General features: G+C 43.7%; 6 protein-coding genes across 7 annotated transcripts; 2 read left to right on the top strand and 4 right to left on the bottom strand.

Annotated features, from left to right (window-relative positions):
• Positions 1–1,606: 1,606 nt before the first annotated feature.
• LOC135333275 (condensin-2 complex subunit D3-L-like) lies at positions 1,607–17,538 on the bottom strand. 2 transcript variants are annotated; one of them, XM_064528203.1, is made up of 30 exons: positions 17,232–17,538; positions 16,993–17,084; positions 16,585–16,738; positions 16,212–16,342; positions 15,820–16,053; positions 15,433–15,551; positions 15,118–15,229; positions 14,763–14,916; positions 14,362–14,452; positions 13,761–13,888; positions 13,463–13,590; positions 13,105–13,220; positions 12,730–12,843; positions 12,320–12,506; positions 11,814–12,003; positions 11,365–11,477; positions 10,811–10,978; positions 10,341–10,512; positions 9,825–10,018; positions 8,942–9,170; positions 5,778–5,929; positions 5,501–5,619; positions 4,991–5,072; positions 4,567–4,689; positions 3,871–4,011; positions 3,681–3,819; positions 3,289–3,525; positions 2,807–2,908; positions 2,102–2,372; positions 1,607–1,756 (listed from the first exon to the last, which is right to left on the bottom strand). In XM_064528203.1, the coding sequence occupies exons 1-30, from the start codon at positions 17,455–17,457 to the stop codon at positions 1,717–1,719; spliced, it is 4,458 nt and encodes a 1,485-aa protein (XP_064384273.1). In that variant the 5' UTR covers positions 17,458–17,538; the 3' UTR covers positions 1,607–1,716. The 2 variants fall into 2 exon arrangements, with proteins under 2 accessions (XP_064384273.1, XP_064384274.1); XM_064528204.1 differs by lacking the exons at positions 1,607–1,756; positions 2,102–2,372; positions 2,807–2,908; positions 3,289–3,525 and having other exon boundaries at positions 4,571–4,689.
• On the bottom strand, positions 6,368–7,850 carry LOC135333334 (uncharacterized). Its single transcript, XM_064528303.1, has 2 exons — positions 7,572–7,850; positions 6,368–7,364 (listed from the first exon to the last, which is right to left on the bottom strand). The coding sequence occupies exons 1-2, from the start codon at positions 7,741–7,743 to the stop codon at positions 6,529–6,531; spliced, it is 1,008 nt and encodes a 335-aa protein (XP_064384373.1). The 5' UTR covers positions 7,744–7,850; the 3' UTR covers positions 6,368–6,528.
• A 32-nt stretch (positions 17,539–17,570) lies between the features above and the next one.
• Positions 17,571–20,250, top strand: LOC135333332 (protein Njmu-R1-like). Its single transcript, XM_064528301.1, has 12 exons — positions 17,571–17,731; positions 17,787–17,840; positions 17,924–18,049; positions 18,251–18,384; positions 18,588–18,643; positions 18,704–18,778; positions 18,846–18,908; positions 18,986–19,047; positions 19,197–19,315; positions 19,506–19,612; positions 19,711–19,781; positions 20,008–20,250. The coding sequence occupies exons 1-12, from the start codon at positions 17,649–17,651 to the stop codon at positions 20,165–20,167; spliced, it is 1,110 nt and encodes a 369-aa protein (XP_064384371.1). The 5' UTR covers positions 17,571–17,648; the 3' UTR covers positions 20,168–20,250.
• Positions 20,251–20,377: 127 nt separating this feature from the next.
• On the bottom strand, positions 20,378–21,859 carry LOC135333363 (small ribosomal subunit protein uS17-like). Its single transcript, XM_064528343.1, has 4 exons — positions 21,756–21,859; positions 21,509–21,640; positions 20,795–21,000; positions 20,378–20,591 (listed from the first exon to the last, which is right to left on the bottom strand). The coding sequence occupies exons 1-4, from the start codon at positions 21,765–21,767 to the stop codon at positions 20,468–20,470; spliced, it is 474 nt and encodes a 157-aa protein (XP_064384413.1). The 5' UTR covers positions 21,768–21,859; the 3' UTR covers positions 20,378–20,467.
• A 15-nt stretch (positions 21,860–21,874) lies between these two features.
• LOC135333377 (uncharacterized) lies at positions 21,875–27,303 on the top strand. The gene is made up of 3 exons (XM_064528357.1): positions 21,875–21,976; positions 22,041–22,098; positions 26,950–27,303. The coding sequence occupies exons 1-3, from the start codon at positions 21,932–21,934 to the stop codon at positions 27,099–27,101; spliced, it is 255 nt and encodes an 84-aa protein (XP_064384427.1). The 5' UTR covers positions 21,875–21,931; the 3' UTR covers positions 27,102–27,303.
• LOC135333276 (balbiani ring protein 3-like) lies at positions 22,136–26,164 on the bottom strand. Its single transcript, XM_064528205.1, has 3 exons — positions 26,005–26,164; positions 23,098–25,943; positions 22,136–22,465 (listed from the first exon to the last, which is right to left on the bottom strand). The coding sequence occupies exons 1-3, from the start codon at positions 26,047–26,049 to the stop codon at positions 22,318–22,320; spliced, it is 3,039 nt and encodes a 1,012-aa protein (XP_064384275.1). The 5' UTR covers positions 26,050–26,164; the 3' UTR covers positions 22,136–22,317.
• Positions 27,304–27,361: the final 58 nt, after the last annotated feature.

Below are 27,361 nucleotides of genomic sequence, written 5' to 3'. Positions count from 1 at the left end.
TGACAAATATTCCTTGAACCAAAGCCATAATGGGCCTGTTATTCCTAATTTCCAAAGCTTGAAAAGTAACTCATTATGACCAACGGAGTCAAAAGCTTTTTTAAAATCTAAATAAACAGCATCAACAGCACAGCTATTTTCAATTTCTTCTTGGATAAAAGCATAGGAACACAACAATTGAGATAAGCAAGATCTATTCTTCAAGAATCCATGTTGGCATTAAGAGATTTTGCCTTTAATGAAATCTATAATTTTATCATAGACCAGCCTCTCAAGCACCTTTCCTACAATGCACAACAAAGATATTGGTCTGAAATTTTCAACAGAACAAGGATTTTTCTTCTTAGGAATGGGACAAATTTTGTGTACCTTCCATTCGTCTGGTAGAATAGCTGAATTTAGAGAAGTACGAAATATATTGTAAAGAGGGGTAGACAATGGACTGGCACATAACTTCAAGATTAATGGGTGAATCTGATCACAACCCATAGCCTTATTGGGGTTCAAGGCAATGAGAGCTTGACGAACATCTTCTGCAGTAAATTCATTTTTTAATTGTACTGAAGGTGGTGATAAGGACCAAATAGGTGGTAACTCAAAATCGCTTGTTGTGAAGGTAGAGTTAAAGAAATCATTGAAAGCAGAGGACATGTCAGAGAGTGGACAGCCCTTATACATGATGTATTGCATATTTGGTCTATTGTCGCTTAAGCTGCTAATATAGCTGTATAGCTTCTTCGGTTGCTTATTGAAGGTTTTAGTTAGACCTGTTATGAATGTGCTCTTGGCCTCCATCATTTGAGAGGTTAAGTTATTTTCCATTTCCACAAGCTTGTTGAGTAGATAGGGTGTGCTTGAAGATCCAATACGTTTCCTTAAAGACTTGACTTTATTTAGGTTGTGTCTGATCTCAGAGGTAAACCATCTAGGAGATGTGACAGTAGGGATCCTGGAACAAATTGAAGGCAAGCATTGGTAATAATGTCTTTAGTGAGATTCCAGGAGTAACATGGTTGTAGAACTGATACATCCTCAAGTTGGTATTAATAGACATCCTCCATAAAGCCTAATAAGCCTTCTTTTTTTTCTACCTTGGAGTAGTTTAACACGTAATCACAATTGTTTTTTTGATGAAGTTGGTTATTCCTCTTAGAAAGAAAAACAAATGTATATATGCATAGAGGTTACACCATTTCCCCTATATAATTATAGTACCAGCAGGCCGATTGAGTGTGGAGACGACCAATGGTGAGACCTGGTTGAAAGAGTTCACTTTGTTGATACAGGTTTCAGCTTTGAGCAGCCCCTCCCCTTCAAAATTCAATTAACTTTCTATCTAACTCTTCAATCTATGATCTGACACACTTTAATGTAGATCTATACACAGCCCTGTACATGCATGTATATATAGATCTGTATCATGCTGTAGATAAAGTATTAACCTATAGCTATATCTATAGCTATCATATCCAGCCGGCCAGTAACGGTTTATAAAATTGTCCACTGCAAGGTACGTACGTATAATTATACATGTACGTCGATCGTTTTGTGCTGACATTGCAATAGTATATACAAGCCACTCCCCCTATTGTTCAACTTCACAATGTTATGTCATAGCCATCAGAATAATTATGAATGAACATTGAGTACAAAAGAGTAACTATATTTATAATGCACATTGGCTCTTACAGTTGATGTACTATCTACAGCTATACTCTACTTCAGTTTCACTTTCCACTTTTTCAGTTTCTTGGGCCTGCAGAAAACAAATAGGACATAAATTATTTGACGTCTATTACAGTGCATCCAGCTTAGAGAGAGTAGATTACCACCAATGTGTGAGTAGCTATACTTATATGTTGATATCTTTTGATTGGAACCTTTAAGAAATGGTGCTGATACTGATACCATTGTGTAGGTGAATGAATAAGCTCACCTACATTCATGGTATCATCACCATTTCTTAGAAAGGTTCCAATCAACATTAAGTACAACTACTCGCACATTATTTTGTGGTAATCTACTCTCTAGACTGTATTTAGATTAACTATTGTACATTTCAATGCAGCCAAACACAAAATTATACGTGCATTTAACTTACTCTTTGTCGGGTGATGTCATTAAGATGTCCACATCTCTCCGAAGCTTCATCACTGGCCCTACCGCCCTCACACCCACACCCCTCACACTACGCCTCTTCTTGTGCCCCTGCCCACTCAAGTCCACCTTAGTGATATTGATGGAGACACCCATGTTGACAGATTTGAAGGCCAGGTTTTGTGAGGGTGTGTAACTAGTGAGGGCGGTGTTTGGGGGTATGGGGGAGGGGGGCACTAACGAGCTCACGTTGAAGGAGATGGACTCACGGAGACCTGCAGTGGAGGGAATGGAGAGTGGTCACTATGGAAGCAGGAATTGCTTTTTGCACACACACATACACAGTAATACACAGTGACAGTGTTAGAGCTAACTCTAAGAATGAACTTGAAAGACTAGCCTCAAATCCAAAATACAACCTGGTATCTATATGGATGATGGTGCACATCTGCACTGAACTGAGTTCCCCATGTACCCCCACCGTACACACTCTCACTATGAGGGGTGCTGTACCCCACACATCACACATCTCACATACACCCACTCACCATGAGGAGTGCTGTACCCCACACATCACACACCTCACATACACACTCTCACCATGAGGGGTACTGTACCCCTCACACATCACACACCTCACATACACCCACTCACCATGAGGAGTGCTGTACCCCTCACACATCACACACCTCAACACACACCCACTCACCATGAGGAGTGCTGGCTGACCTCCCAGGTAGTTGTGTCTGGTCAGGGTCAGTCACAGTGAATGGAGCACATCCATTGTCTCTGTGAGTAACATTCTTACAAGCTGTGAGAGGAGGAAAACAACTAATATATTAGGAGGCACAAATTGTAGTCTACAAAACAATTCAAAAGACCTCCCCTCCCCCCTCTCCGCAAGAGCTACATTTTGCACTGTACGCTATAATTATGTACATAATGTTTGATACCTCTATACGTAGCTTTTGGGCACTCAAAGGTTGCTACTGAAACTACTCGAATAATAAATAAGACATTACATTTAATTTACCCTGAGAGCAAAAATTCAAGTTAGAGCCAATCAAAGAAGATACATGTATGTAAGTGATTAAAGGCACCATAGTTGTATAATTATGGAGTACAAAGCATAACTACACGTACACACGCTATTGATACACTCTCGTAACTATCACAATACACACACAGCACCTGTGGAGAGCAGCACTGCCCTCTGTAGGGGGATGTGTGACTGCTTCTTCACACTGCCGTTAAAGTTGTTGACTGTCTTAGCTCTGGCTCTAGCGGCAGCAGGAGAGGAGACGTCCTTGATGAGGGTGTGTGTGGGGGCGTGTTTGGTGTGACGGGGGGTGGTGTGGTTGTGAGGCTGTGGAGCTTTACGCTGAGTCATGACCAGTGGAGACATGGCCATGTGAACTTTGAATGGGGCTGTATACATGTATATGAGAACAGTTACATCATACTGAGAGTGCGCTTACAAAAGTACATACTGTACAGTAACACATACATGTACATGCGTGCTGCATAATTATGATAAGGCTTTAAAAAATGCCTGAAGTACAAAATTATTGTAGGAAACTCACTCTTCAGTTTGGCTGTCATTGTGGGTGTCGTCTTTGGTTTCCATGCCGATCTCCTACCTGGGGTCCGAAGTTTCGGAGGGGTTGCTGTTACCGTGGCAACTTCCCCACCCACAACAGTAGGAGAAAACAAGGGAGAGCTCTGAGAAAAAGATAAACTTTAAAGAGAATAAAAAAAGAAGTTTTATAGTACCATTTGAGCATGAGGGGTAACGACAGCTGGAGTCTTCACTGTCTTTCTTTGTTCCTCCTCATAGCGCTTGAGGTCGAACTCAATCTCCTCAGCCAGCTGTTTGTCACAGGCCAGCACCTCGCTGATCTCGTGACGATAGTCCTGTGCAGGGGAGAGGGGGTGGGGGGTAAGAACTGTTTTGAGTAAATCAAAATATCAAGTGGACAATGGACCCTCCAGAGATAACAATTAAATGTCACAACATATACATTTTGCACATACATTGTACTTATATCAACACCTGACAGATATAGTTCCCCGGCCCCTAGAAATTTGAAAATACATGTATGATGCCATAACAAAACTTTTCTCCTTAATGGTTTAAAGCACACAAATTTTCCGGGAGGACCCCTGGACCCTCTTGTAAAATTTCCCCTCTGAGCTAAAAATCTAGTAGAAAACCCTGCCTGAGATAGAGATGTGACTATACCCGTTATTAGGATTCTTCCTGGATTATCAAATATGCATGTAAGGATATACTAAAGCAAAAAAGGAAGTACTGTATGCATGGTTTATAAAGAGGTCCAATGACTGATGAGAAGAAGATATTATGCCAGATTAGAAGGCACAACTCTCTATTGTCTATGGATAATGCAGCGTGGGTCGCTAACACTGCAACATAGGTACACTATAATATAAACTGTACACGATATGTACTTGCATGAGCTCCTTGAGATAAGCCAGCATGTCCTTGAGGAGGGGGGAGTGGTTCCGTTCCAGTAGGTGTTTGGTCGCTATCACCACGGGAACAAGGTTCTCTATCACATTCCTCTTGACAATCTGCAGACAGTGGAGGGGACAGGTTTTGTTTACAAAGAGTGATACTGGACGCTTAGTGGGGGGGGGGGGGGGGCAAATGTACAGGGATATCATTAGCAGTTAATCTGTACGGAAGTGTAAACTGGGGTGACCCTAGCTAATTTTTTGAAGAGTTTTAATGTAAGTGTGCAGAAATCATCTTAGCTACATGTAATACTTCTGGAGAACTGTGACTAACGTTAGAGCTTTATGATACACTCTGAGGGGCTTGCTGTGAATACACTGATGAATATTATTTTATGTAATAACGCTGATTCTGAACCTGTGATATAAACTTGGTCTGTGCGGTGGCTACAGCTGCTCCCACTTTGTCTCCCTCCTCGGCCAACTCCTCACCAACATTCCTAGGCAGGGAGGCAACAAAGAGTTCTAGACAAGGCATACACAAACCATGCTGCATTAGCTGCACCCTCTAGAGTTACATACATGTGAGTTCACATAAGTTATGTACGAAGTTCACATTAACACATGTGCACATAATTTGGTGGTTGTATTACCAAATGTACAGGCTGGTGATGTCAGTGCACTAGGTTGGGTAAGGCTGCGGCATGGTCTACTACATGTATATCCATCACTAGAAACATGGCGCCTAGACCCCACCAAGCCACCGAGTCATGCAGCACACTGAGTTTGGCCCATCTTTACTAGAAAAAAATTTACATCTAGTTACCCACTGCAATGTAATAATAATTATGAAGGTTAGATACACTCTAACACGTGCCATCAACACTAAGACGGATGCTCATCTCTATAGGTAATGATTGAGAGGCACCGTCTTAGAGATGATAGCTTGATCTCCTTGCATGCGAGGATTGCCAGAGTGTCCTTGACCACACCCACACTGTCATTGTCCAATGGGATTGCTCCATCAACAAGACCACCCAGCACCTCCTACACACACGCACAGGTTATATATACCACACACAAGTGACATGAAGAAATAGACAGTACTAGTACTTCCGTTTAAATGGACATAACTTAGAGAGCACACACTATGAGCCCCTAGTGGAAAAATTCAAAAAGAAATACATTCACCACCTAATAATCACCTGACACAGTCGTCCAATCAGATGGAGGCGATGCTCATCAGCCATGTGAGAGAGTAAAAAGGTGTAAATGGTGAGTCTCTTGTGGGCGTGGCCAGTCCCACTCAGACTAAACAACTCCTTCTCTCGTTGGCTCTGTTTGAAACGATTGTACACTGTAGAAAGAGAGGGGTGTGGCTAGAACACAACACAGTACACTACAGGGAGAGGGTGTGGCTAGAACACAACACAGTACACTACAGGGAGAGGGTGTGGTTAGAACACAACACAGTACACTACAGGGAGAGGGGTGTGGCTAGAACACAACACAGTACACTACAGGGAGAGGGTGTGGTTAGAACACAACACAGTACACTACAGGGAGAGGGTGTGGTTAGAACACAACACAGTACACTACTGGGAGAGGGTGTGGTTAGAACACAACACAGTACACTACTGGGAGAGGGTGTGGCTAGAACACAACATAGTACAGAATTGGCTGTGTTACAGTGACATTGGGCACACTAATACTCACCCGTTAACTAAACTGGTACGTACACTACAGCCAAGGTGGTCTACATGTAGTGCAGTATGGCACATGTACAGTTGCAAACTTTCATGATTAACAAATTTTTCATTCATTTACAGAAGTGGCTCAGAGATCAAAGTACGCAAAATGTTCCTTCCTACTACTAGTATAATATATGTTCAGCTCAAAAGTTCCTAAACTATGTGAATTCTACTTTTGTTCCATGACTCTGTTTCTCGCCACTAGCTACTGAACATAGATCTCCACACGCTCAAGTCGAATGTCTTCAGCATTATCATTGTTGCTTTGTGGGTCGTCCAGACAAAGCCTCAACTCGATATCGTCTGTAGTGGGCGTGGTGAAGGTCTTGCAAAACACGGAGCCACGATCGCAACATGACGTGGCAATACCACTACACCCGCTACCATTCCAGAGTGCATCATGGTGATGCTGAAATGGCTGGTTGGCATCACTGTCGTCTACCTGGCCACCAACATCTCTTCCACTCTCACAGAAATAATCTTCACCCACAAAAGACGGATAATTTACAGAGTTTGTAGTGCAAGGACATCCAGAATTTAGTCCAGCGTTATCTTGCGTTGAAGCAGCAAAAGACCAAATGTGACTCCTTGGAGAAGAACCATGTGTCAAGCTAAAACCGTCAAGGTAATCCTCGTCGATGGACGCTGTCACGCTCGTATCAAATGCATTGGGTTTGCCCCATTGATATCCAATGATACGACCACACACACGAGAATACTCGACACCATGCGTTGGGTAGATCACAGATCTGCAAACCGGTGTATTACTGTTTCTTCTACACAATCGAGTGGGGGCAGAGTTCCTCTCCAAGAGTTGAAACCCATCAGGGCAGTCATCAGTAGATGCGTGGAAATCGGCCACCCTCATAAACCCTCCAGTATTGCAGCTACACTGACTCCTATCTGTATCACAGTAGACCTCTACGCTAGAGTTGGTGGAGTTAGTCACGTAATACATGCCGTCCTGTTGTGTGGAGGGGATATCAGCGCAGGACTGGGCGGGGTTTTCCTGTGAGCCAAGAGGTGGTGGGCTGGTGGTGTCTGGAGGGAATAAAGATATGCATGAAGTTACTGTGTGTATACATGTGCAGCATAACTTGTCAAACAACATGTACAAAAGCATTAAACAAGCATGATTATTATGTATACATGTACATCACATAATTATACACTTCGTACTATACTGCATAGTTTTAAGTGACGCACGCACACACACACACACACACACACACAGAGCAATTAACTCACCAGGGCATTGAATGAGGGCCGCCACAGCCTCAAGGTCGTCTTTCAGCTTCATCACATTATCTTGAATCACTTGCAGATCTTCCAGCCCGGCAGAGCAGTTGCAGCTGTCCTGGGCCAGGCCCAGAGAGAGGAGGGAACTCAGTAGAAGGAGCATGTTGAGCAGTCCAGACATGGCTGTTTGGGAATTGAGGAGTTTAGAGAGAGATTTCTTGAATTCAGAGAGTTGTTCTATTCGTTGATAATCGGTCTTCGAGATTGGAATGATTTGGTGACGAAGAGAGGACTCTTTTATAGCTAGAGCATATCAACACTTGCTGGTTTCTCTAGACACGTGTACACAAGACGTCATCAGTTAACCAATACTGCATGTGTATACAGTACATGTGCACTCGAACTATAATGTGTGTACAGCTAAACCGCTATACTCTTCCAAGAACAGCTATTCCCAGAACAGTGTCTCGCCACACAGTCATCGGCAGGCCTCTGTAGGCATGTTGGAACCACAATTACAAGATAAAGGCAATGAAACGAATCACATTTTAAACAGCTTAATTTTCCAAGAAGAGACTTCCAAGAATATATACTGCAGCTGTCATTGATGGTCATCTTTCCTACTTGTGGTCATGCAAATCGTTTAATGAAGTTATTTCCTGTTTCAAAAAGGAAATAAAATGCTTACACCTTCTAAATTGATTTTGGAAAACTATTACAGACTGCTGCTTCTCAATACTATATTCTTAATGCTATAAACAATTCTCAGAAGTGGTACATCAATCACTGACCACAAAGCATCAGAAGCATACAGTGTACACACAGAAACATGCACCCACACATTATGATGGCGATAATCATAATGTACACATGTACATACATGCACATAGACTGATCAGTATACATGGCATATACAGTGTAGCTACGGCAGCCTGTACCACTAGGCATCACTGTCATCACTGCAATGCACTGTATGTAGCAACATAATTATTACGTCGGTGGGACTCTGTATTCACTAAGGATCCATCTCACGCGAGATATTACAACCTATTATTTACCAGATCACATACATGTACCCTATTACTAGAATATTTTGCGGGTGAAAACCTTTGCGAATGAGCCAAATCAGCAGAAAATTTGATCCTTTGCGATCTACCTATTGCGTTCTGGCAAGGATCGTGTGTATTTACTAGTAGTTTAATTTGCAGATTTTTGTGTTCCGAATTGATCAACCCTTGCAAAGTTCGCAAATATTTTTTGATGCTCCCAAAACATTCTAGTAATACAGTACATGCACTCTACCACCCACCTCCCCCCTCTGGAGGGAGAGTGGGGGGAAGGACACACACACACCACATTGTACATGTATCTCCTCTCACTCTTATGTTTCTCGTAGCCATTGAAGTGGAAGACACACTCAATGAAGTGCTGATAAAACATGGTGGGATGTCTGGCCAGGAGGAGGTGGACTAGACAGAACTCTCCGAACCTCTTCAGCTCAGGGTCGACCAAACTGCTCACAAAACGAAAGAAGAGCGACCCTCGCCATTTGACATAGTCTTCTTGTAGTAGACAGGCCAGTAGAGTGAGAGTCTGGCGACGTACCATCTGGGAGAGGAGGGGGGGAATCAGACAAATAATGATGGGGTTTTATCAATTAAAACACACCATCCTATACAGCTAACAAATAGCTACGGAAATCATCCTTTTATATGGGGATTATTGACAATCCTCCAAAATAACCTCCAAAATAATTAGAGCAACTCTCTCAAAGGTTTTCCCAAGTCCTGAACGAGGTCGTTGATGTACACACACCATAACTTTATACCGCACTACCTACATGTACTACATGTACTATATGAATCGTGCAATTGGACAACCCACACTACATGTATGTACAGTAGTAGTAAAATGTCTTATACGCTTTCAGGGTGTCATACAGGATTTTGAAGTAGAGGGGGGGAGTAAGAGAACATTTTGCTAAAAAAAAGATCAACTGTTATTTCAATACCCTGTTATAGTATGTAAAATTGCCAGCTATGGACACAACTAGTACCTGAATGTAAAAAAAGGTGGGGGAAATTGGAGCTAGGGGGGGATATCCCCCCTTCCCCCCCCCTGTATGACACCATGGCATTTGGTCTTAAAAGCGATCGTTGATCTACACATACTGTACCATAATTATCAAAGAGCTACCGTTATATTGGACAACCCACCCATACTCAAGAGTTAGAGTAGCTCAAAGCTCTAGTTGATCCTCACCAGTGATGGGTCCTTGAGACAAGCCGAGATGGTGTCAATATAGGGATCCACCTTAGCAGAGTAACGGACAGTGAGGTCACACAGAATGATGATGAGGTTGTTGCGAATGGTTTGGTGTGGTGTGGTCTCCAGCTCCTGTGCCATCTGGACAACACTCTGCTTAGTTAGCTCCTCATTATGCAAACACAGCTTCCCTGCAGTTAAAAGGAAAAGGAGGTTACTAATATCACTATTTTTAAGGTACTGCATGCACACATTGTACAGGAGCCATGTTGCATGTCATGTTATGCAAATTTAACGAATACAATAATTATTATAATTATGCCTGTATACACAGTACTTTCCATAGAGAGCAAACCTACGTATGCTGTCCACTCTAGTCTTTTGTTACAACATTTTAAATACATACACAAAGCAAGCTAGCTAATACCACACACCATCCCCGCACACACATACCCACCCACACACAAACATCTGCACACCCCACACCCACACACCACACACACACAGCTATACCTAGTGTGAGGTAGGTGTGTCCTCTGAGAGTGGGAGAGAACTTCAATCCTGCCAGTCCTGACAACCCGTCACTATCGACCTCTGACCTCTCACCCCCAGTCAGATCAGAGGAGGCTAACAGGATGGACTGCACCAGACGACCAACATGGTGAGAGGTGTGCTCAGGGCATGCCTGTGTGTAGGGAGGGGGAAATCCCTAACCACAAGGCACATGTACATGGTCACTACATACAGCACACACATTTTCGTATGAACTACCCGTTTAAATATTTCGTATTTTAAATATTAATATTCGTATATCTCGGATAGTGACGTTGAACCTATTGTGCCAGAACGATTTCAATTTTAAGATAACGATGCTCTGAACATTTACACCATACGAAAATAACCCGCTACATGTATATACGATAATTATAGTAACAATGTACTGTCCTAATATTATGGAGTGGTACAAGTGCTGACAGACTCACATGAGCCACTTCCCCGAGTGTGAAGAGGTAGCGGATAGCCTCCTGCTCTGATTTGTCACTCAGATTAGTGCTTGCTCCGGTGGGTGTGTCCCTGTGCTGTCGTACCAGCGTGGAGAGGTAGTCCTCGCAGCGGTGGAGGAGAGGCAGACACCACGCATTCAGGGTAGACTGAGAGAGAGGGGGGAGGACATACTTATTACTACTACTAGAATAGTGTATTCATACACCGTGTAATTGTAGGGGACACGTACACGTAGTTCAATGGATATTCTTAACACAATGTACATGTAGCTACATGTATCTAATAAAAACGTGTACAGTATTAGCCTCATTCCCAGCGCTAGTTTGTCGACCTACATGTAGCGTTATTTTAGGCCTGGGAACGAGGCTAGTACAGTATGTACACTAGCTGTGTAAGAGAAGTTGTACGAGCTCAAGGCAAGGTAATGAGAAGCATCATGACCCTTCACTAGAGTGTAGTGCAGTAACGATTTGCATGAAAAATGGTTGCAGAACAAATTGAAGTACTGCAGCTAGGCCCAGCAGCTGTGTACCTGGTTCTGTTTCTTGGTGGTGAGGGCAGTGCATATCTTACAGAGAGTGTGCATGGTTGCCTGGATCACAGGAGGTGTCAACTTGAACCCTCCCAGCAACATAACCAGGTCCTCTGTGTGATGGGGGGGGTAGTAGATGCAACACAGGTACATTAGTTTCAAGTAGCAATACGAAAACACAACAAGGATGGGTTCAAAATCACATGACTACATACATGTACATACGTACTACATGTACGTATACATGCATGTGCACTGCATAGGACTGTCTAAATCAAAAGTACAGTGCAATTCCTATAGCATAGTCTCAGATCTTTATAAGTTGATGGGTACATGTAAATCACTGGTACACATAATACAGGTATGTACTGTATTTTACAATGTGGCTTTAAAACAAAGATACAGTGCACGTCTTACACATTATGTAAATGAGTGACGCGTACACCAACCTTTAACATCCCCCATGGCAATCTTCCCCAGATGTCTGGCTTGGTTACCGATGACAACCAGCAATTGGACCAATGAGCTGCCTGTATCCGTGGCAATAAATGAGTTTCGACGTTTCCAATTGTCTAGTATGAACCCAGCATCCACAGCAGAGGAGAACTCTGACACTCCAGCCAGCAGCATCCAGCTAGCCTATAGCATACAGTGTGTATACAGTACATGTATGTACATGTACATGTAGGATGTGAATTTCCCATTCTGAAATGTGAGTTCAACAAAACTAGACAATTCTCTGAAAAAAAAAATTCAAACTGTACAGGTTTTGTGAGTCTTCCAAAAGTGGAAGTAGTAAGGCAGAGAGGACTCTAAGTTGACTTGCCATTTTTTTAAACCTTGGAGCACCCCCTCCACACACACAGATCCACCCACTCCACACACACAGACCCAAACATCCCCTCCACACACACACACACACAGACCCGCCCATTCAAAACACACACAGGCCCACCTCCACATGTCCCCTATCGCTGTGGCGTGTGTGAGAGCAGACGTCGGCCACTAGTTTCTCCGTCAGCTTCCCCGCTCTCGACCAATGCTCCAGGGCACGACACAGATAACGTCTCCAGTCCAGGTGGTCCCCTGATGCTATCAGACCCAGCAGGTGCCATACAAACAAGTGGGCAGGGCTTGTAGACCTGTGCAGAGTGATAAATTACTGACTACTGTATTACTAGAATGTTTTGTGAGCATCAAACGAATGCGAATTTTGATCGATTTGCAAATATATAGCAAGATCCTTGCCATTCTGCAAACAGTTAGATTGCAAAGTGATCATTTTTCTGCTGATTTTCATTATTCTAGTGATACGGTATACCCTCAGTACATTAGCTAATGTCCTCGTTAATTAGCCGCCCTCACTTGTTGATGTTGGTGATATTGGCGAGCAGTAACTCCTCCAGTAACTGCAGACACTTCTCCTGTGCTCCGACCTCCCTGTCCAGGACCATCGGGAGCACACCATCCAACCAGTAACTGGAGGAGAGAGGGGGGCAAGACGTCTAAACCAGTGCTTCATATACATGTATATGTACTTAATATAAATGGCTGAATGTGTATACTCACAGCAGTACAACACGTGTACATTGTACAGTATTACAATGTCTGAGATCACAGCTGGTGCATTCATCCAGGCACTAGTTTAGTTATGGAAGTACGCACATGAACATGCATCACCAGAATAGAGTCAACACGCATACACCAGATAGACTCCCCCCTGTTCCCTGTCCCCCGTACCTGTGTATGAGAGTGGTGTCCTGCCTCTCCAGGAGCAGTGTTGTGAGGGAGGCCAGAGCTTGCTTACGTACAGAGAGGGCAGGGTCTAGACACCGCGCATGAAGAGCCTCAAGGTCCTGTGCATTGGAAGTATAATTATGACAACTCAAATCAGATACTAATAATTATTTCCAAAAAACACATTTGCAAGCAATATGTAAAAATTACTAGGATTGGCCGGGGGAAAAGTACTAAAAAGCGCAAGCGAGGGAGTCTATAGACAACTAATCACAAATGCAGCCCTTAAAAAAGTAAGGCTGTACGTTGCTACAAAATAGAGATACAGCTAGTATACATGTACATGTAGTTGTACTTGTACCTCCTTGTTGGTGCCTGGCTCCATCCTGATGAGGGCTTCCAAAGCTTGCACAGCTGACTTCCTCACACCAACCTTGTCATGGGTCGTCCGTCGACGCACCATCGCCACGACAACACTCTCGTTGGAACCTGTGCGAATAAGCATTGATAATTAAATTTGCACACTGAGATTCATGCTTGCTTTTACTACATGTACTTCCGTCCGGGAAATCCCCCCGGTACTTTAGGTGACAAAAAATATTGCAAAAGTAGCAACACAAACAAAGTACTTTCTATCATTATCATGTCATGTGACGTACTGTTGGGTGTGGCCAGAAGAGGATCCATGACTGTACGTGATTGGACAGTTCTCCTCACGGCCTCCACCACCTCCTGGGAACTACTGCCAGCTGCTGATGCCAGACAAGACAGCCCTCGACCACACACACTGTAGGGGGAGTACAATTAAGTGAAGCACTTCTTTGAGATGTCATAACTTGTTCTGATTCATGATCTAATTTCACTACCCCACCCCCCTACGCCATTAGAATCTTTGACATGCCATAATTTATATTCTGGTGATTCGGTTGTATGGTTTTCTGAAAGCTTAGAAGAAGATCTATCAAACGGCATACTCAATCCACAAATTTTGCAACGCACCTAAAATACTATGATAGTTAGTATTTAGCCAAAATGAGGTCAAAAATGTCCCCTAGAAACAGACTTCAAAAACCATAGTGCTGCCCCATACACACTAACGATAAATACCATACAACTACATGTATACGTGTAAGCAGCTCTATGGCTGACTCCAGCTCTATGGCTGACTCCAGCTCTATGGCTGACTCCAGCTCTATGGCTGACTCCAGCTCTATGGCTGACTCCAGCTCTATGGCTGACTCTGCTAGCTCTATGGCTGACCTCGGAGCCTTGTCTGAGCAACGTGAGAGAATGGTTCTGACGAGGAAGCCGTGAGTCAGTCGGTACTCCTCCTCACCCTCCAAACCATCACCTGCATACAATACACACCAGGTCAGCACAGTATGGGTTGACACTCGAAACGTACTTTACATTGGTACACACAGTACAGAATTTTCTTCAAGTGCTCAATCCTCAATCTCAATTCACACAAATTTGTCTTCTTTATAGCCAAACGTGCTGGTAAACTAGACTTAGAAGGTGGCTCCGACCACCACCGACCAGTGTGGGCATGCATATCCCTGTGTATGTACAGTATGTCTAGTACAGGTACTGTCTTACACATGTAAGTACATTACATTTGCTATGACTGTTTTGAAGGCAATAATTACAATGAAACGCACTTGGTTTCCTGAGCGGTTTCTCCACAATCTCCCCGACCAGGTCAAGCATGAAGACTCTGTAACTGGTCTTGGTGTTTCGTGAGAGCTTGTAGACCCAGTCCAGCAGCTGTGAGTAATCTCTGTCTGGGAACAGGCCCAGCAGACGACACACGGCCTGAGGGGGGGAGTGTCATGTTAATTGATAGACTAGAGAACTTCAGTATTATGATCGACATAAATTATTTGTCAAAGAAACATAGCCTCAACTGGTGTTGTGGATGGTAAGCCATAAACAAGAAAACCTCCACATGTACATTACATACTGGCCCACTATACTAATATTCAGAACTACATGTAACACACACGCAGAGCTCACACTGGCTAGCTTGCTCCTATACTCTGCTCTGTCCGGAGTCTTGGTACAGATGTGCTGAACCAAGTTCTTGAGAGGGCCACACACACCAGCACCATACACAGCACTGAGATGGCTGCAGTGAAAAAATCAGCAAGGGTACTTAACTTTGTAGATGGCCATACCATGCTTCATGTACATGCAGCTAGAATAATCTTCGTAATTATTTGCTCTACTGTTCAACCGCTGTGTATACACAAGTGTTGTACATCATGGCTTGTATACACATGTATAAGCAGACTATCTCTGAACAGTGTCTGGGGCGTAACTCTCACTCACCATATAAAAGTGAGTGCGTCCCCTGAGGCTGCAGTGAGGTGTGAGGGGAGGGGACTAGAGGTCGTGACCCCACCCTCTCTTGTCATCATCAGCACACTTGGCAGGACCTGACGGAACACCTACACACAGGGAAGAACACACAGGCTGCTGGTAAATGCATTTTAAGATTACATGTAGCATAATTTATCAATCCACAAAATCAATTACATGCATACATGTATAAAATCAATGTATTCACAAGCCATTATCTTGTGAATGAGGACATTTGAACTGAAAATCTAACCATGTGATAGACCTCTCTTGGAACAAAATACATATTTAATTTTTTTGCCTTTCCAAACACAAGCTACAGGCCCTCAAAGGTTAGCAGGTGCTATTTAGACTCACCTCACTGACAACCTTCTCCACTGATCCGTGTTTGGACTGACAGAGGGTGGTCAGACAGTGCCACGCCCATACACTGACCGGGACCTCGTCGGGGGCGGATGTGAGGGTGTGCTTGGTGAGTGTGGAGCGTGTGGGGGCATCGGCACGAGTCATACGAACCAAGACCTGGATGAGGTGATAGCGACAAGCCTCGTGCTCAGAGAGGGGGTGGTCCTCCAGGTAGCAATGGAGGTCCTGTGCAAGTGGGGAAGGGACTAAAAAATGAAAACTTGTACTGAATTCTCATATCTCAAAACGACAACTTGTATTTGGGATCATAATTATCAAAGCCATGTGGATCAATTTTCTCGAGCACAATTAATTTTTTCTCATAACCTGTGCACAATTGTTACCGTGATGAGCTGAGTCAGCAGTTCTCTGACTTGTTCCTCTCCCCCGGCAATGACCTCTGGCCTCTCTCCATTCTCATCACATGCTCTTTTTCTCTTCCGACCACGCCCACTCACCTTGGCACTTTTAACGGCTGGAAAAGGGGAGGGGGGGAAATACAACCATGGTCAATACATAATACAGTGAGTAATACCAGTACAGCAACACAGTTACAAACTGCCTGCAACTTAGTACAATTGATTCGCATATTTTTCTTACTAGTAAATCAACTGTAGCCTAGCCTACTGTAATATTCAGTAAGTTCCTATAGCATGCATAAGCCAAAGAGGTAAAGAAAGATCTTAAAATGGGCTGTAATATAAATACTCTTGGTACCTGTGACAGTAGTGTCAGGATAGAGGTAGAACGTGTCCAGTGTCTTCTGGAATAGCATGGGATGGAATATCTTGAATGCTCCACTGCCAGGCAGCTGCAGTAGTGAGAGGTAGACCAGGGCCGCACACACGGCACACACTCGGTCACTAGGCTCCTGGGGGGGGGGGGGGAGAGCATTAATGAAGTGTTGTGTGCTATAAGCTATCCCATAGTGATCAATTATCTCCACTCACACACAATTATGAAACATACACTCGAGTTTGGTTTGCGATTAATAATCGGCAGATACTTTCTGTTAGACCAAGCGTACAACACAACACAAGCATTCACGCATACAGCTAGTTGTAGCTACATTATTATGTAGTAGCAGGAGTTCATGCACACACATGGTAGTTATATGCAATATACCGTTTTGTTTCTCTCCAGGAGGCCAAAGAGGACCCCCAGCAGAGAACGATACGTCACTCCCTCTTCCACCAGGGTCGTCCAAAATCCTGCAACTACATGCAAATGAAAGAGGGGTAAATGATTGCTACGAACGTTAGTAATCAGTCAAAGGGGTCATTTACTTCTACATGTAGCTATAACGGCAGCCGTCATTATTCAAATGTCATAATTATTACAACCAGCTGCAATCGCATATGGACCTTGATCTGTGTCACTGTCAGTGTCTCCAGTTCCCCTGGTCCTCCACTGTGCACATGCGCGGGCCAGACTCCTCCAAGCATCACTATTGAGGAGGAGCATCTGGTCAGAGGGAAGCTCAATACTCTCACAGAAGTTGTCCTCCCACACTTTGTCTACCCACTCCTCAGGGATGCCACTCAGCCCTAGCGTGGACACTGCTCTCTGTGTGTCTTCTTGCAAGCTCATACTGATTAGGTAGCTTCTTTAGGCTGCTTTGACAGTTGAATATTTAAAAAGTAGAAGAGAAGAGGAGGTGCTAGCCTCGTCCCCACGCCCACTTTTCTCTGAAGGAATCTGAGACAAGACTTTTCTTTACAACTCTGACGATCAGTTCCTACTCCCTATTGTTTGTCTGCTCTGGATCTCTGCTGTGCAAAATGACGTCTATCGGTGATCTTCTGGAGGAGAAGAAAGAATGGAAGGTCTCAGAGTATTCAGTCTACAAGTACATCCCTAACCAGTAGGTCAAATCTGTGGAAACTGATCACTATAATTATTTATATAAATGATTATAGAGAAACCATTAATCGGGATGGGGCTGAGCCAAGAGCTGCTGGACAAGGTTTCAGGTGTGTAGTTCTAAACAGTACGTTACATTTGCATTTAATAAAGTGGTCATAGTGTCTACCCCTCCCCCTCTCCATACATGTAGCCTCATCCTGGTGGGTACTAGTATATCAACAGATCGTGAGCCCTTCCTGAGAGAGCACGTGGGGACCAAGATCACACACAGCTCTCTCTACCGCTCCAATGGACAAGTCACCACCCTCGACCCAGAGTAAGATCCTTGTTATAGAAAGTACGATGTCTAAGTACGGAGTAAAATAGTGCTACCAAAACAACCATAATTATTTTATTGTATAAACAATTGTCGTAACTAGTAGAAGTTTTACAACGTACGCATGAATGTTGTGTGTCACTATAGATAATGCTATTCTAGTGTCACTGATAATGATTGATACTTTCTCCTCGGTCCCAGGCTGTTCCCTCCCTCCTCACAAAGCTACCACTGTCTGGTGGAGGTCAGCCCTGATGAAAACAACAGCAAAAATGAAGAAGAAATTCTCTATCTTCTCTCGTTCATGTCCATAGGGAAGCAAGGACTCGACCTGTATCCTATGTGTGTGGTGGAGGCGGAATAGCTGTGTGGGGGTGGGGTAGCTGTGTGTGTGGTGGGGGCGGAATAGCTGTGTGGGGGTGGGGATAGCTATGTGTGTGGTGGGGGTGGGGTAGCTGTGTGGGGGTAGGAGTGGAGTAGCTGTGTTGGGGGGTAAGAAGTAGCACAGGTTGTATGTGTCCTTAACTAATGCATATGTTTCGAACTGAGCTGGACAAATACTGCAAATCTCTTCACCCTCTACTACGAGAACTGGTAAGACACACACTCTCTAATCAATAATAACTATTAATGTTCCCAAACCATTCCCTATAGCCTCCGAGTAATCCTTCTGAGTCATTCCCGGGGTCTAACCTCGAGATCAGAGTCAAGAATTGGTTCTCTGAAAATGTAAGAGCTAGCTATAATATACCCTCTGACCAGTTTCAGCCATTATTTACCTCAATCTCACATGCAGGTTGAGTATCTCTCTAGAGTGGTGCAGCGCTGTCAGAAAGAGCTGCCTTTGCTCCTACACACAGTAAGTACTGGCAGTATGCATGTACTTCTAGTACTGGCAATGAATACCCCCCACAGTCAGTATTGTTACCCCTGCAGGCGGTGGAGCCGTACGTAGAGGTGGCGGGTGATGACCTGGGGGCAATCAAGGATATCAATGAGTGAGTCGTTGCCTACACGCACGTACTGGTTACCTTTGAGGGAACATTCGAGCTTAATATGTCGTTAATCCTGGAAGCTCTACTGAAATGTGTAATTAATTACAAGAGGTTGTTTTATAATACCCTCCTCCCCTTACACACATGCACAGGTTCCTAGAGGCGTGCAGCCTAGCCAACCTGATGCAGTTCTCCAGTGAGAGTAGTCCAGTCGACCAATCCTTCGTCAAGATAACAGTCACTAAGGATGATTGTCAGGTGACTGGAGGAGGTCAGTTTGCTGCCCAAAATTGTTGCATTGTGTCCCTTACTGGTGTTGCTGTACACATTATTATACACTTGTCGTCGTTAAGGTATATATGCATGCATGTACAGTATACATTCGCTGTAAATGTGTAGTTGATCATTTCTTAACTATCCCCGGCCCCTCCCTATTTATCCCCGGCCCCTCCCTATTGTAGAGTCCAGTAAGTTCACGGATAATTGGGCCCAGGTGTTGCTGGCTCAAGGGACCGCCTCCCCTGACCCTTTCTTTATACGACAAGCCATCGAGAACTACAAGCTCAAGGTATATCACTTGTTACCAAACTATTATTATTATTGGTATGGCATCTCGATCTGTTTATGTTCACACAACCTATATCATCCATTAATTGCTCTGTACAGATTATTCAGGACTTGAATGCACTGAAGAGGTTGTTGAGACAAGCGGAGACAGACTACCACTCACTATTCAGGTAAGCTTTGTGATTATCGTTTATCGTAACTACAAATTTTATCTAAACCCATGGATTTTATGGAAAAATATAGCCTCGTTCCCAGCCTGTGTTATCTATAATTATACTAGTGTTATTTTGAGAGAGTCGGGCTGGGAAGTCCGGACATGCTAGTATCTATCGTGGTATACCCTAGCTCCTCCATGCACTGTGCCTATTAACCCTGCCCCCCTTTCTCCCTGCACAGGTGTTTTGTGTTCATGGTCTCATGTTCCAACGGTCCTCTCCTCCTCCGCTGTGCCCTCCAGGAGGCACAGACCCTCTCTTCACCTGACACCATGGCTGTACTGGAAGCCATCAAACTGTACACTGACAAGCACGGCTTTCAGAACAATTTAACTACATAGCTGCCATATCTCAGATATAATTTTGTAATTATATAAGGGCACCCCGTTCTTTTATTGATCAGATACAGATTTTAATGAGATAATTATTGTGGGCATGGATCGAAGCTTTCGATTTAATTAATAACTTAAAATCAACCACCCGATGTTAATAGCCCAACCACTCATGCTAACAACGATGTTTCAACACACTTGAAACAGATCATTAATACATCAACAGTCAATAATAAATTCCATCAGTACCAAAAGAGAGACAACAACCATTATTGATAATTAAACACAGACAAGGCTAGTTCAGAGTGTTCAAAACTTTTGGAACTGCTTCTTTCCTCCCTTGGCCTTCTGTACTTTGAGCACGTTGAATCGAACGGTCTTACTGAGAGGTCGACATTGACCAACCACCGCTAGGTCTCCCACTACAACGTCCCTGTGTGGGGGGGGGGTAAGGGGGCATGGTCAGATAGGTACGAGGAGTATACGACAGGGGTGTATGTATAACTAAAACTCAGAAAGATATCTCTAGCAAGCAGCAAGCCTATTTAATACTGAAATTCACCTTGATGATTTTAAAATCTATATACAAGTTTACTGCTTTTATTCAAGCCAAAAGTATGACTATACCTAACTTACCGGAAGCATGGTGAAATGTGAGCGGAGAGGTTCTTATGGCGTTTCTCAAATCGGTTGTACTTCTTGATGTAATGGAGGTAGTCTCTTCTGACGACAACAGTGCGCTTCATCTTAATGCTCTTGATCACTCCAGACAAGATTCTGCCACGGATGCTCACATTACCAGTGAAGGGACACTTCTTGTCAATGAACGTCCCTTCTGTTGCCTGGGAGAGGGGGGGGGGGGTGAATGGGTTGTGAACTTTAATAGCGTAAACTAGAGTAAAATGCTCTTAATACTACACAGGCTAGGAACATACACCACTAGAGTGTGGATATCTAGCTAGTTACCGTATAAGCTCTATTTAAGGCGCTACATAAACATAAGGTGGCTCTATTAAGAGGTTGGAAAAGCTGTTTTATCTCCAATTAGAAGGCGGCCCTCTAAAGACACGCCATCCAGCCTCAAAACTAATTTTCCACCTCTAAATATAGCCACCTATACCAGCGTAATTACTTTTATGTGGCGCCTTAATACAGCTTATACGGTAAATACATCTCTACTTTGTGTGTGCAAATGCTTGGTAACCAAAGGCTTTCAATACTACACAAGCTAGGAAAATATCAACACACACACACCAAGTACGGCTAGCTAGAGTGGGTATCTATTTCATGCCACCAGCTACTTTGTGTGCACGTGTGTGTGTGGTACTACACAGACACTGGTTCACTCACTTCTCTTGGGGTCTTGAATCCAAGGCCAACATTCCTCACAAACCTTTGGTCCTTCTTCTTCTTGCTTCCACCCAAGATAACAGTTTTACTGTTCTGGAAGATGGGCTTCTGTTTTTGAAAGGCCTTCTCCGTCTGCACATCAAGACAAGTAATGAATAAGATCCAATAATAGACATATATATAGTACAGCCATCAGACAAGCATAACACTGCTGAGTAGCTCTAGGATAACAAATCTAAGGGTTTACCTGCTCCGCCATCTTTAGTAAAAAAAGAAAGACACGTGGTTGGCTGCCTCATTTAGACCGCGCATGCTCAGTCCACAGACCACAGCTGACCTGAACCTTGACCTGTATTCTGAAACTCCGCCTACGCTAACCTTTGACCCCAATTCCATACGACAACAAAGCTAAGAAGCTAAGCCATGTGGTGCAGACTAACCCAGCTCATTCTCCAAGGGAGAGTCCAGGTAAACTATTTATTAATTTCAATTCATGTCCAATGTTATATTAAACTAATTCACAACTGCACAGACCTCCACATCCTTAGTCCGCCGTTCTCTGAGCAGTGTTACTAGTAACTCCTCCTCAGGTTTGTTGAAAGATTAATTTAACTTTAAAACCCAATATAAAAACGAAAATCCAATATCTTATCGTAATGAGCATTGAAAAACTGATGAATTTACTTCGTACAGTTCCACATTTAGTGATCTGAGCAAACTATTCCTACAAGTAATATGAGTTCCATGCACACAATAACACTATTCTACAGCAGTACTTGTTCTGATAGCTATGGTAGTTGAGTGCTGACTTAGCAGACCCATTTACAGAAGTCAGCATTCTGTCCGTAAGCACATTGTGGTTCCCCGTATCTCGACCAGTCCAAGCACCATGCACCATGACGAGGGTCAGACTTAGTGAGGCAGCAGGGACATAGGCACAGGTTGTTGTGGGTGTATCTGGGTGGATAGGGGGAGGGGAGGTAAATATGAATATACAGTACTGTATAGTGTATTACTGTATTAGAAAAATTACTGTACATTTGACTAATAATTGTTAGCAAAGAATTGTGTATGTTCTAATATTAGTGGCTCTTTAATGTCTTAGTTTGCTCATTTGTGTTAGCATTTGAATGTGCTTTATATCCATTGTAATAGAGTTGTTTATTTGTTGCAATAATCAACTGCATGGCTAATGTTATGGTGCTTTGAGTAATGGCTGTATAGTCTAGATCACATTATTGACCCTCATAAATGCGATAATCAGCTGGCTCCTGTAGTGTTATGGTTACTGATGGTGCCTTCAACTAATGGCTGTAGTCTAGAATAGCATCTACATTATCGCCACTCACAAAACAGCTTTACAGTAGCTCCACACCTTAGCATAAAGACACACCAAAAACGGTCGTATCGTATGATTGTCTAACATTCCATACAAGCATTTTAGCCTACCTTCTTGGCACCACATTATTACTGAACTAGCTACAGTGTATGAACACAATGAAGCTTTTGTAGTCTAACATTAGTACACATCCCATTGTCAGTCCGCAATAAAATAATGGCTGTATTTTTTTATTCCAGTGAGGACTTACGTGCAATACTTGTTGGGGTAGTGGTCGCATCTAGCTTCATAGCATTCCTTGGATGTCTTAGCATTGCTGCAGGTTAGAGGCACACATTCACAGCCACTGGTTAGCTTCATCCCAGGACCACACTGTCTCTCGCACACACAATTGCACGTGGTTTTGTCGAGGGTTAAAGGGTGGTTGCATTGACGGTTGCAGGCACATTCGCATTGCTGGTGGTCGAAAACAAAATTTGCTGCGCAATAGGGGCTCTTGTTACATTTGCATCTACACTCGTCTTGATCGAACTCTTGGTTGCCAGGGCAATCTTTCTGGGTAGGACATTCGCAAGCGCATGAATCATGGCTAAAATATCGTGGAGATCGACAAGTTTCAACCCAAGCACAGTCACACTCACAAGTTTTCGTGTTGAACACTTTGTTTTTGGGGCAGGATGGTTTGTAGCTACATACACAGCTACAAGTATCCTTGTCAAAGTACTGGCCATGAGGGCATGTCTTGACAGGGCAGGAGCATTCACAAGTGTAGGGATCAAAGGTGGCTGGGGGTGTACATTTGTGAGTGTGGGGACATGTGCATTCGCAGGTGTGCTCGTCAAGTACTTGAGATCCGGGGCATTTAGTCGCTGGACACTCACATCTACAAGTTAGCGGATTTCTGGTCTGACCTTTTGGGCAGTATCCTGTGTCAGGACAAACGCAATCGCAGGTACTATCATCGAACCTCTGGTTGCCTGGGCAGGTAATTTGTTTTGGACATCGGCATTTACATGTGTAAGAATCGAAGATTTTCTTATCTGGGCATGTTCTGTGTGGATCGGGACAACTACATTCACAAGTGGTGGGGTCGAACCTCTGTGGGGATACGCACGTTAAATCTTTGGGGCACCTACAGGTACAAGTACGTTGGTCAAATATTTGTGGGGAGTAGGGGCAATAGTCGACTTTGTTTGGGCAGCCGCAGGTACATTCAATCGGGTCGATGACTTGTGGTTTGTAGCAGGATGGTGGGTAGGGGCACTCACACGCACAAGTGTCTTCGTTAAAAACTGTATTACCTTTGCATTTTGGGGGAGTTGGGCATTCACATTTACAAGTATACTCGTTAAATGTTTTGCCTCTTGGACAGTACTCTGGTCGATCTGGGCACTCACATTGGCATGATTTAGTGTTGAACTCTTGGGGGGATGTACATTTTAGCGTGGTTGGACAAGCGCAGGCGCATATGTCTTTCTTGAAAACCTGGCCTCCATAACATCTTTCTTCACCATCTGGGCACACACAGGTACACGTCTTATCGTTGAATTCTTGAGCAGGATATGGACACGTCTTGGGCTTGTTTGGGCACTCACACAAGCATGATATCTCGTTGAAGACTTGAGCTTTGGTACAGGATGGTCTAGGATAGGGACACTCACACTCGCACGTCTTTCGGTTGAATCGCTGGTTTCCGGGGCATTTTTTAACGACAGGACAAACACACTTACACTGTTCATTGTCGTATATCTGAGCAGAGTAGGGACATCCAGCTGGTTTTCGGGGACACTCGCATTGACAGGTATAAGAATTGAATTCTTGATTGGGTGTGCATGTTGGGTACGGGTAAGGACACTCACAGACACATTTCTGAGAGTTAAATTGTTGTCCTTTCGGGCAAGTCAGTTCTTTAGGGCATCTACATTCGCAAATCGTGTTGTTGAACACTTGGTTTGGGTATGGACAATATTCGGGCACTTTTGGGCACTCACACTCACAGGAAACGTCATTGAACCTTTGATTAGGATAACATTTTGGAATGGGTCTGGGACATTGGCATTTGCAGGAAGTGGAATCGAATTCTTGTCCTCCAAGGCATTTCAGGATTTCTGGACATCTGCACTGACACGTATCAGAATCGAATATCTGGCCATACGGGCATTGCGATGGTTTATAAGGGCATTTGCAAGTACAAGAGTTCTCATCGAATACCTGAGCTTTGGTACATGTCGGCTTTGGCTTTGGACATTCACACTGGCAAGTCTGGTCATTAAACACTTGTCCTGTGGGACAGGTCTGATATTTAGGGCATTTGCAGCGACACAATTGTTCATCGAATACCTGCTGAGGATATGGGCATTTTGAAGGTTTGTTTGGACATTTGCATTGACAAGAGATGGATTCAAAGACTTGTGCTGCGGTGCACTTAGGCTTTGGTGTTGGACATTCACATCGGCATGTTTTGTAGTTGAAGATTTGGCTAGGTGGACACCTTCGAACCACGGGACATTCACATCGACACAAATCTGTATTGTACCTTTGTGCTGAGTAAAGACAGGCCTCAGGCTTCTTGGGGCACTCGCAATCGCAGCTTTTGCTACTGAACACTTTTGGAGTCACGCACAGCTTAATTGCAGGGCATCTACATTGGCAGGTCTCGGAATTGAACTCTTGGGGCTCGGGGCAATCTCTCTGAAAAAGACAAACGCATCCACAGCTTCTGAAGCTGAACACTTGACCAGCTGGACAGTATTGTCTTCGTGGGCACACACATCGGCAGAGCTTCTGGTTGTATACAAACGGAGCTTTGCAGGTTTGGTCTCCCGGGCACTCACATTGACAATTGTCTGAGTTAAACTCTTTCGGCCTGGCACAGTAAAGCTGACTAGGACATTTGCACTGGCAGGAGTGTTGATCGAAAACCTTCCCATCTGAGCATTGACGGTAGATGCACTCACACCTGCACTTCTGTGCGTTGAAGCGTTGTCCAGTTGGGCAGGTGGTGATTCGACACGTGTCACAGGCGCATATGCGATAGTTGAAGTAATATCCTTTAGAGCATGTTCTTGGACGACAGTACACAGTAGCTTGAGCCACCTGCAAAGGAAAGAGTTAACAGTCAATTTTTTTTTTTATCAATATGTTCAGTTGGACTTACTACTGCAAATGCAGTTAGGGTGAGAAGGATTGCTAGGCTCCTCATGTCCTTGCACTCTCATGCACTGTTGTGTTAAAATGGCTTTGAATTTAGAGTTGATACGGCCTACTGTATCTAGTTCTACAGAAAACCTTCAATCTCTGCTGGACTGAAGTGGTTCACCCTTTTGTAAGCGTTTAATGCTGCTTTGTCTAGTCTAGGAATCTGACAGCCATAACCCTAAATATTTGTAAGTCATTCAAGAGGGTGCAGTATTAGAAGCCTTTGAAATTTGCTGTTATTAGATTAATTAAGCTCTGCTGGGGGGATCGCTGGCTCGTGTGTCCACTTACATGCTGGTGCTAGAAAGTCAAAACTATTTCCCCCATAATTAAGTTAGGCAGCCGTTTGTTTTATTTTCAGTATGGTTACGTCATCATAATATGGAACTAAAATCTTACTGTGTGTCTATGTGAATTGATGCAGCTGGAGTCTCTTGTGGGTTTTTTGCTCTGGATTTACATGCTTAGAATGGACATTAGAATGGTGTTTTGTGTGCTGTATAGATTTGCATGCTTAGGACGGCAGCGGTAGCTATCACACTGATTAGTATTGTGTCCTATGGAGTTGCTCTATTGGCAACACTTCTGGGAATTCCAATTAGGCCAAGTCTAAGCATCCTCTCTGACACCCCACAGTTGTTGTGTTAGAGGTGTGTTTTTGTCTACAGTCACCCACTCAAAACACTCAATAGAATATGACAATAACTGTTATACAGTGCTACCTTTTGTTGCATATCTATTGCATAATGGTACGGAAGCAACTTATAAGAGTGCCCATAATTCAATTGAGTTTTGTCTAAATACACTACATTAGTGCCCTTTGTACACACACACACACACCAATGCATACTGCCTACACTAATCCACCATATACCTCCACACACATGCACACACACATCCACAGGTGGCAAAGGTGACTCCTCCCAGAGCACCAGCGGCAAAGACACCTACCAAGTCCCTGAGTATCATCGGTACAAACCGTTCTCCTATTATGACATCGACGTGGCGATGGTGAAGCACCGTCTAGAGCAGCCTCAGCCTGGGGGCAAGTACTAGAGGAACACTCAGAGAATATTGTGTAAGGTATTCTTTATGTTGGTGTATTTATCAGCGCTTTAAGTTTAGCACCTGCGTGAGGTGATTATCAGTGTTTTGTGTATCAGTACGACCTTCATGCAATTGATTTTGATTAGCTAGTATTATCATCGACATTATTGCTTGTACATATAGCACAAATTTAAGGTTATACAGTCCTGTGCTTCATCAAGTTCCAGCTAGCTGCATGTGTGATTTTATAAATAGAGTTATTGACACGT

This window comes from Halichondria panicea, chromosome 3 (genome assembly GCF_963675165.1).
Source record: "Halichondria panicea chromosome 3, odHalPani1.1, whole genome shotgun sequence".
Classification (NCBI taxonomy): domain Eukaryota; kingdom Metazoa; phylum Porifera; class Demospongiae; order Suberitida; family Halichondriidae; genus Halichondria; species Halichondria panicea.
The sequence above is the reverse complement of the archived record's forward strand: the minus strand, read 5'-3'. Positions and strand labels throughout refer to the sequence as shown.

What these genes read in the sequence shown, in the direction of transcription:
- LOC135333334 (XM_064528303.1), bottom strand. Translation starts at nt 7,743, where the DNA reads ATGTCTGGACTGCTCAACATGCTCCTTCTACTGAGTTCCCTCCTCTCT. An exon ending in GGCCCTCATTCAATGCCCTG is followed by an intron (nt 7,365 to 7,571) that starts GTGAGTTAATTG and finishes TATTCCCTCCAG; the next exon opens with ACACCACCAGCCCACCACCT.
- LOC135333275 (XM_064528203.1), bottom strand. Translation starts at nt 17,457, where the DNA reads ATGAGCTTGCAAGAAGACACACAGAGAGCAGTGTCCACGCTAGGGCTG. An exon ending in GACGCACTCACTTTTATATG is followed by an intron (nt 15,230 to 15,432) that starts GTGAGTGAGAGT and finishes TTTTCACTGCAG; the next exon opens with CCATCTCAGTGCTGTGTATG. An exon ending in GACACCACTCTCATACACAG is followed by an intron (nt 12,844 to 13,104) that starts GTACGGGGGACA and finishes TCTCTCCTCCAG; the next exon opens with TTACTGGTTGGATGGTGTGC.
- LOC135333332 (XM_064528301.1), top strand. Translation starts at nt 17,649, where the DNA reads ATGACGTCTATCGGTGATCTTCTGGAGGAGAAGAAAGAATGGAAGGTC. An exon ending in TACAAGTACATCCCTAACCA is followed by an intron (nt 17,732 to 17,786) that starts GTAGGTCAAATC and finishes AAATGATTATAG; the next exon opens with AGAAACCATTAATCGGGATG. An exon ending in ACCCTCTACTACGAGAACTG is followed by an intron (nt 18,644 to 18,703) that starts GTAAGACACACA and finishes CATTCCCTATAG; the next exon opens with CCTCCGAGTAATCCTTCTGA.
- LOC135333363 (XM_064528343.1), bottom strand. An exon ending in GATTCAAGACCCCAAGAGAA is followed by an intron (nt 21,001 to 21,508) that starts GTGAGTGAACCA and finishes CCCCTCTCCCAG; the next exon opens with GCAACAGAAGGGACGTTCAT. An exon ending in CACATTTCACCATGCTTCCG is followed by an intron (nt 20,592 to 20,794) that starts GTAAGTTAGGTA and finishes CCCCCCACACAG; the next exon opens with GGACGTTGTAGTGGGAGACC.
- LOC135333377 (XM_064528357.1), top strand. Translation starts at nt 21,932, where the DNA reads ATGTGGTGCAGACTAACCCAGCTCATTCTCCAAGGGAGAGTCCAG. An exon ending in TTCTCCAAGGGAGAGTCCAG is followed by an intron (nt 21,977 to 22,040) that starts GTAAACTATTTA and finishes ACAACTGCACAG; the next exon opens with ACCTCCACATCCTTAGTCCG. An exon ending in TACTAGTAACTCCTCCTCAG is followed by an intron (nt 22,099 to 26,949) that starts GTTTGTTGAAAG and finishes ACACATCCACAG; the next exon opens with GTGGCAAAGGTGACTCCTCC.
- LOC135333276 (XM_064528205.1), bottom strand. Translation starts at nt 26,049, where the DNA reads ATGAGGAGCCTAGCAATCCTTCTCACCCTAACTGCATTTGCAGTA. An exon ending in CCCTAACTGCATTTGCAGTA is followed by an intron (nt 25,944 to 26,004) that starts GTAAGTCCAACT and finishes TTTCCTTTGCAG; the next exon opens with GTGGCTCAAGCTACTGTGTA. An exon ending in TACCCCAACAAGTATTGCAC is followed by an intron (nt 22,466 to 23,097) that starts GTAAGTCCTCAC and finishes CTATCCACCCAG; the next exon opens with ATACACCCACAACAACCTGT.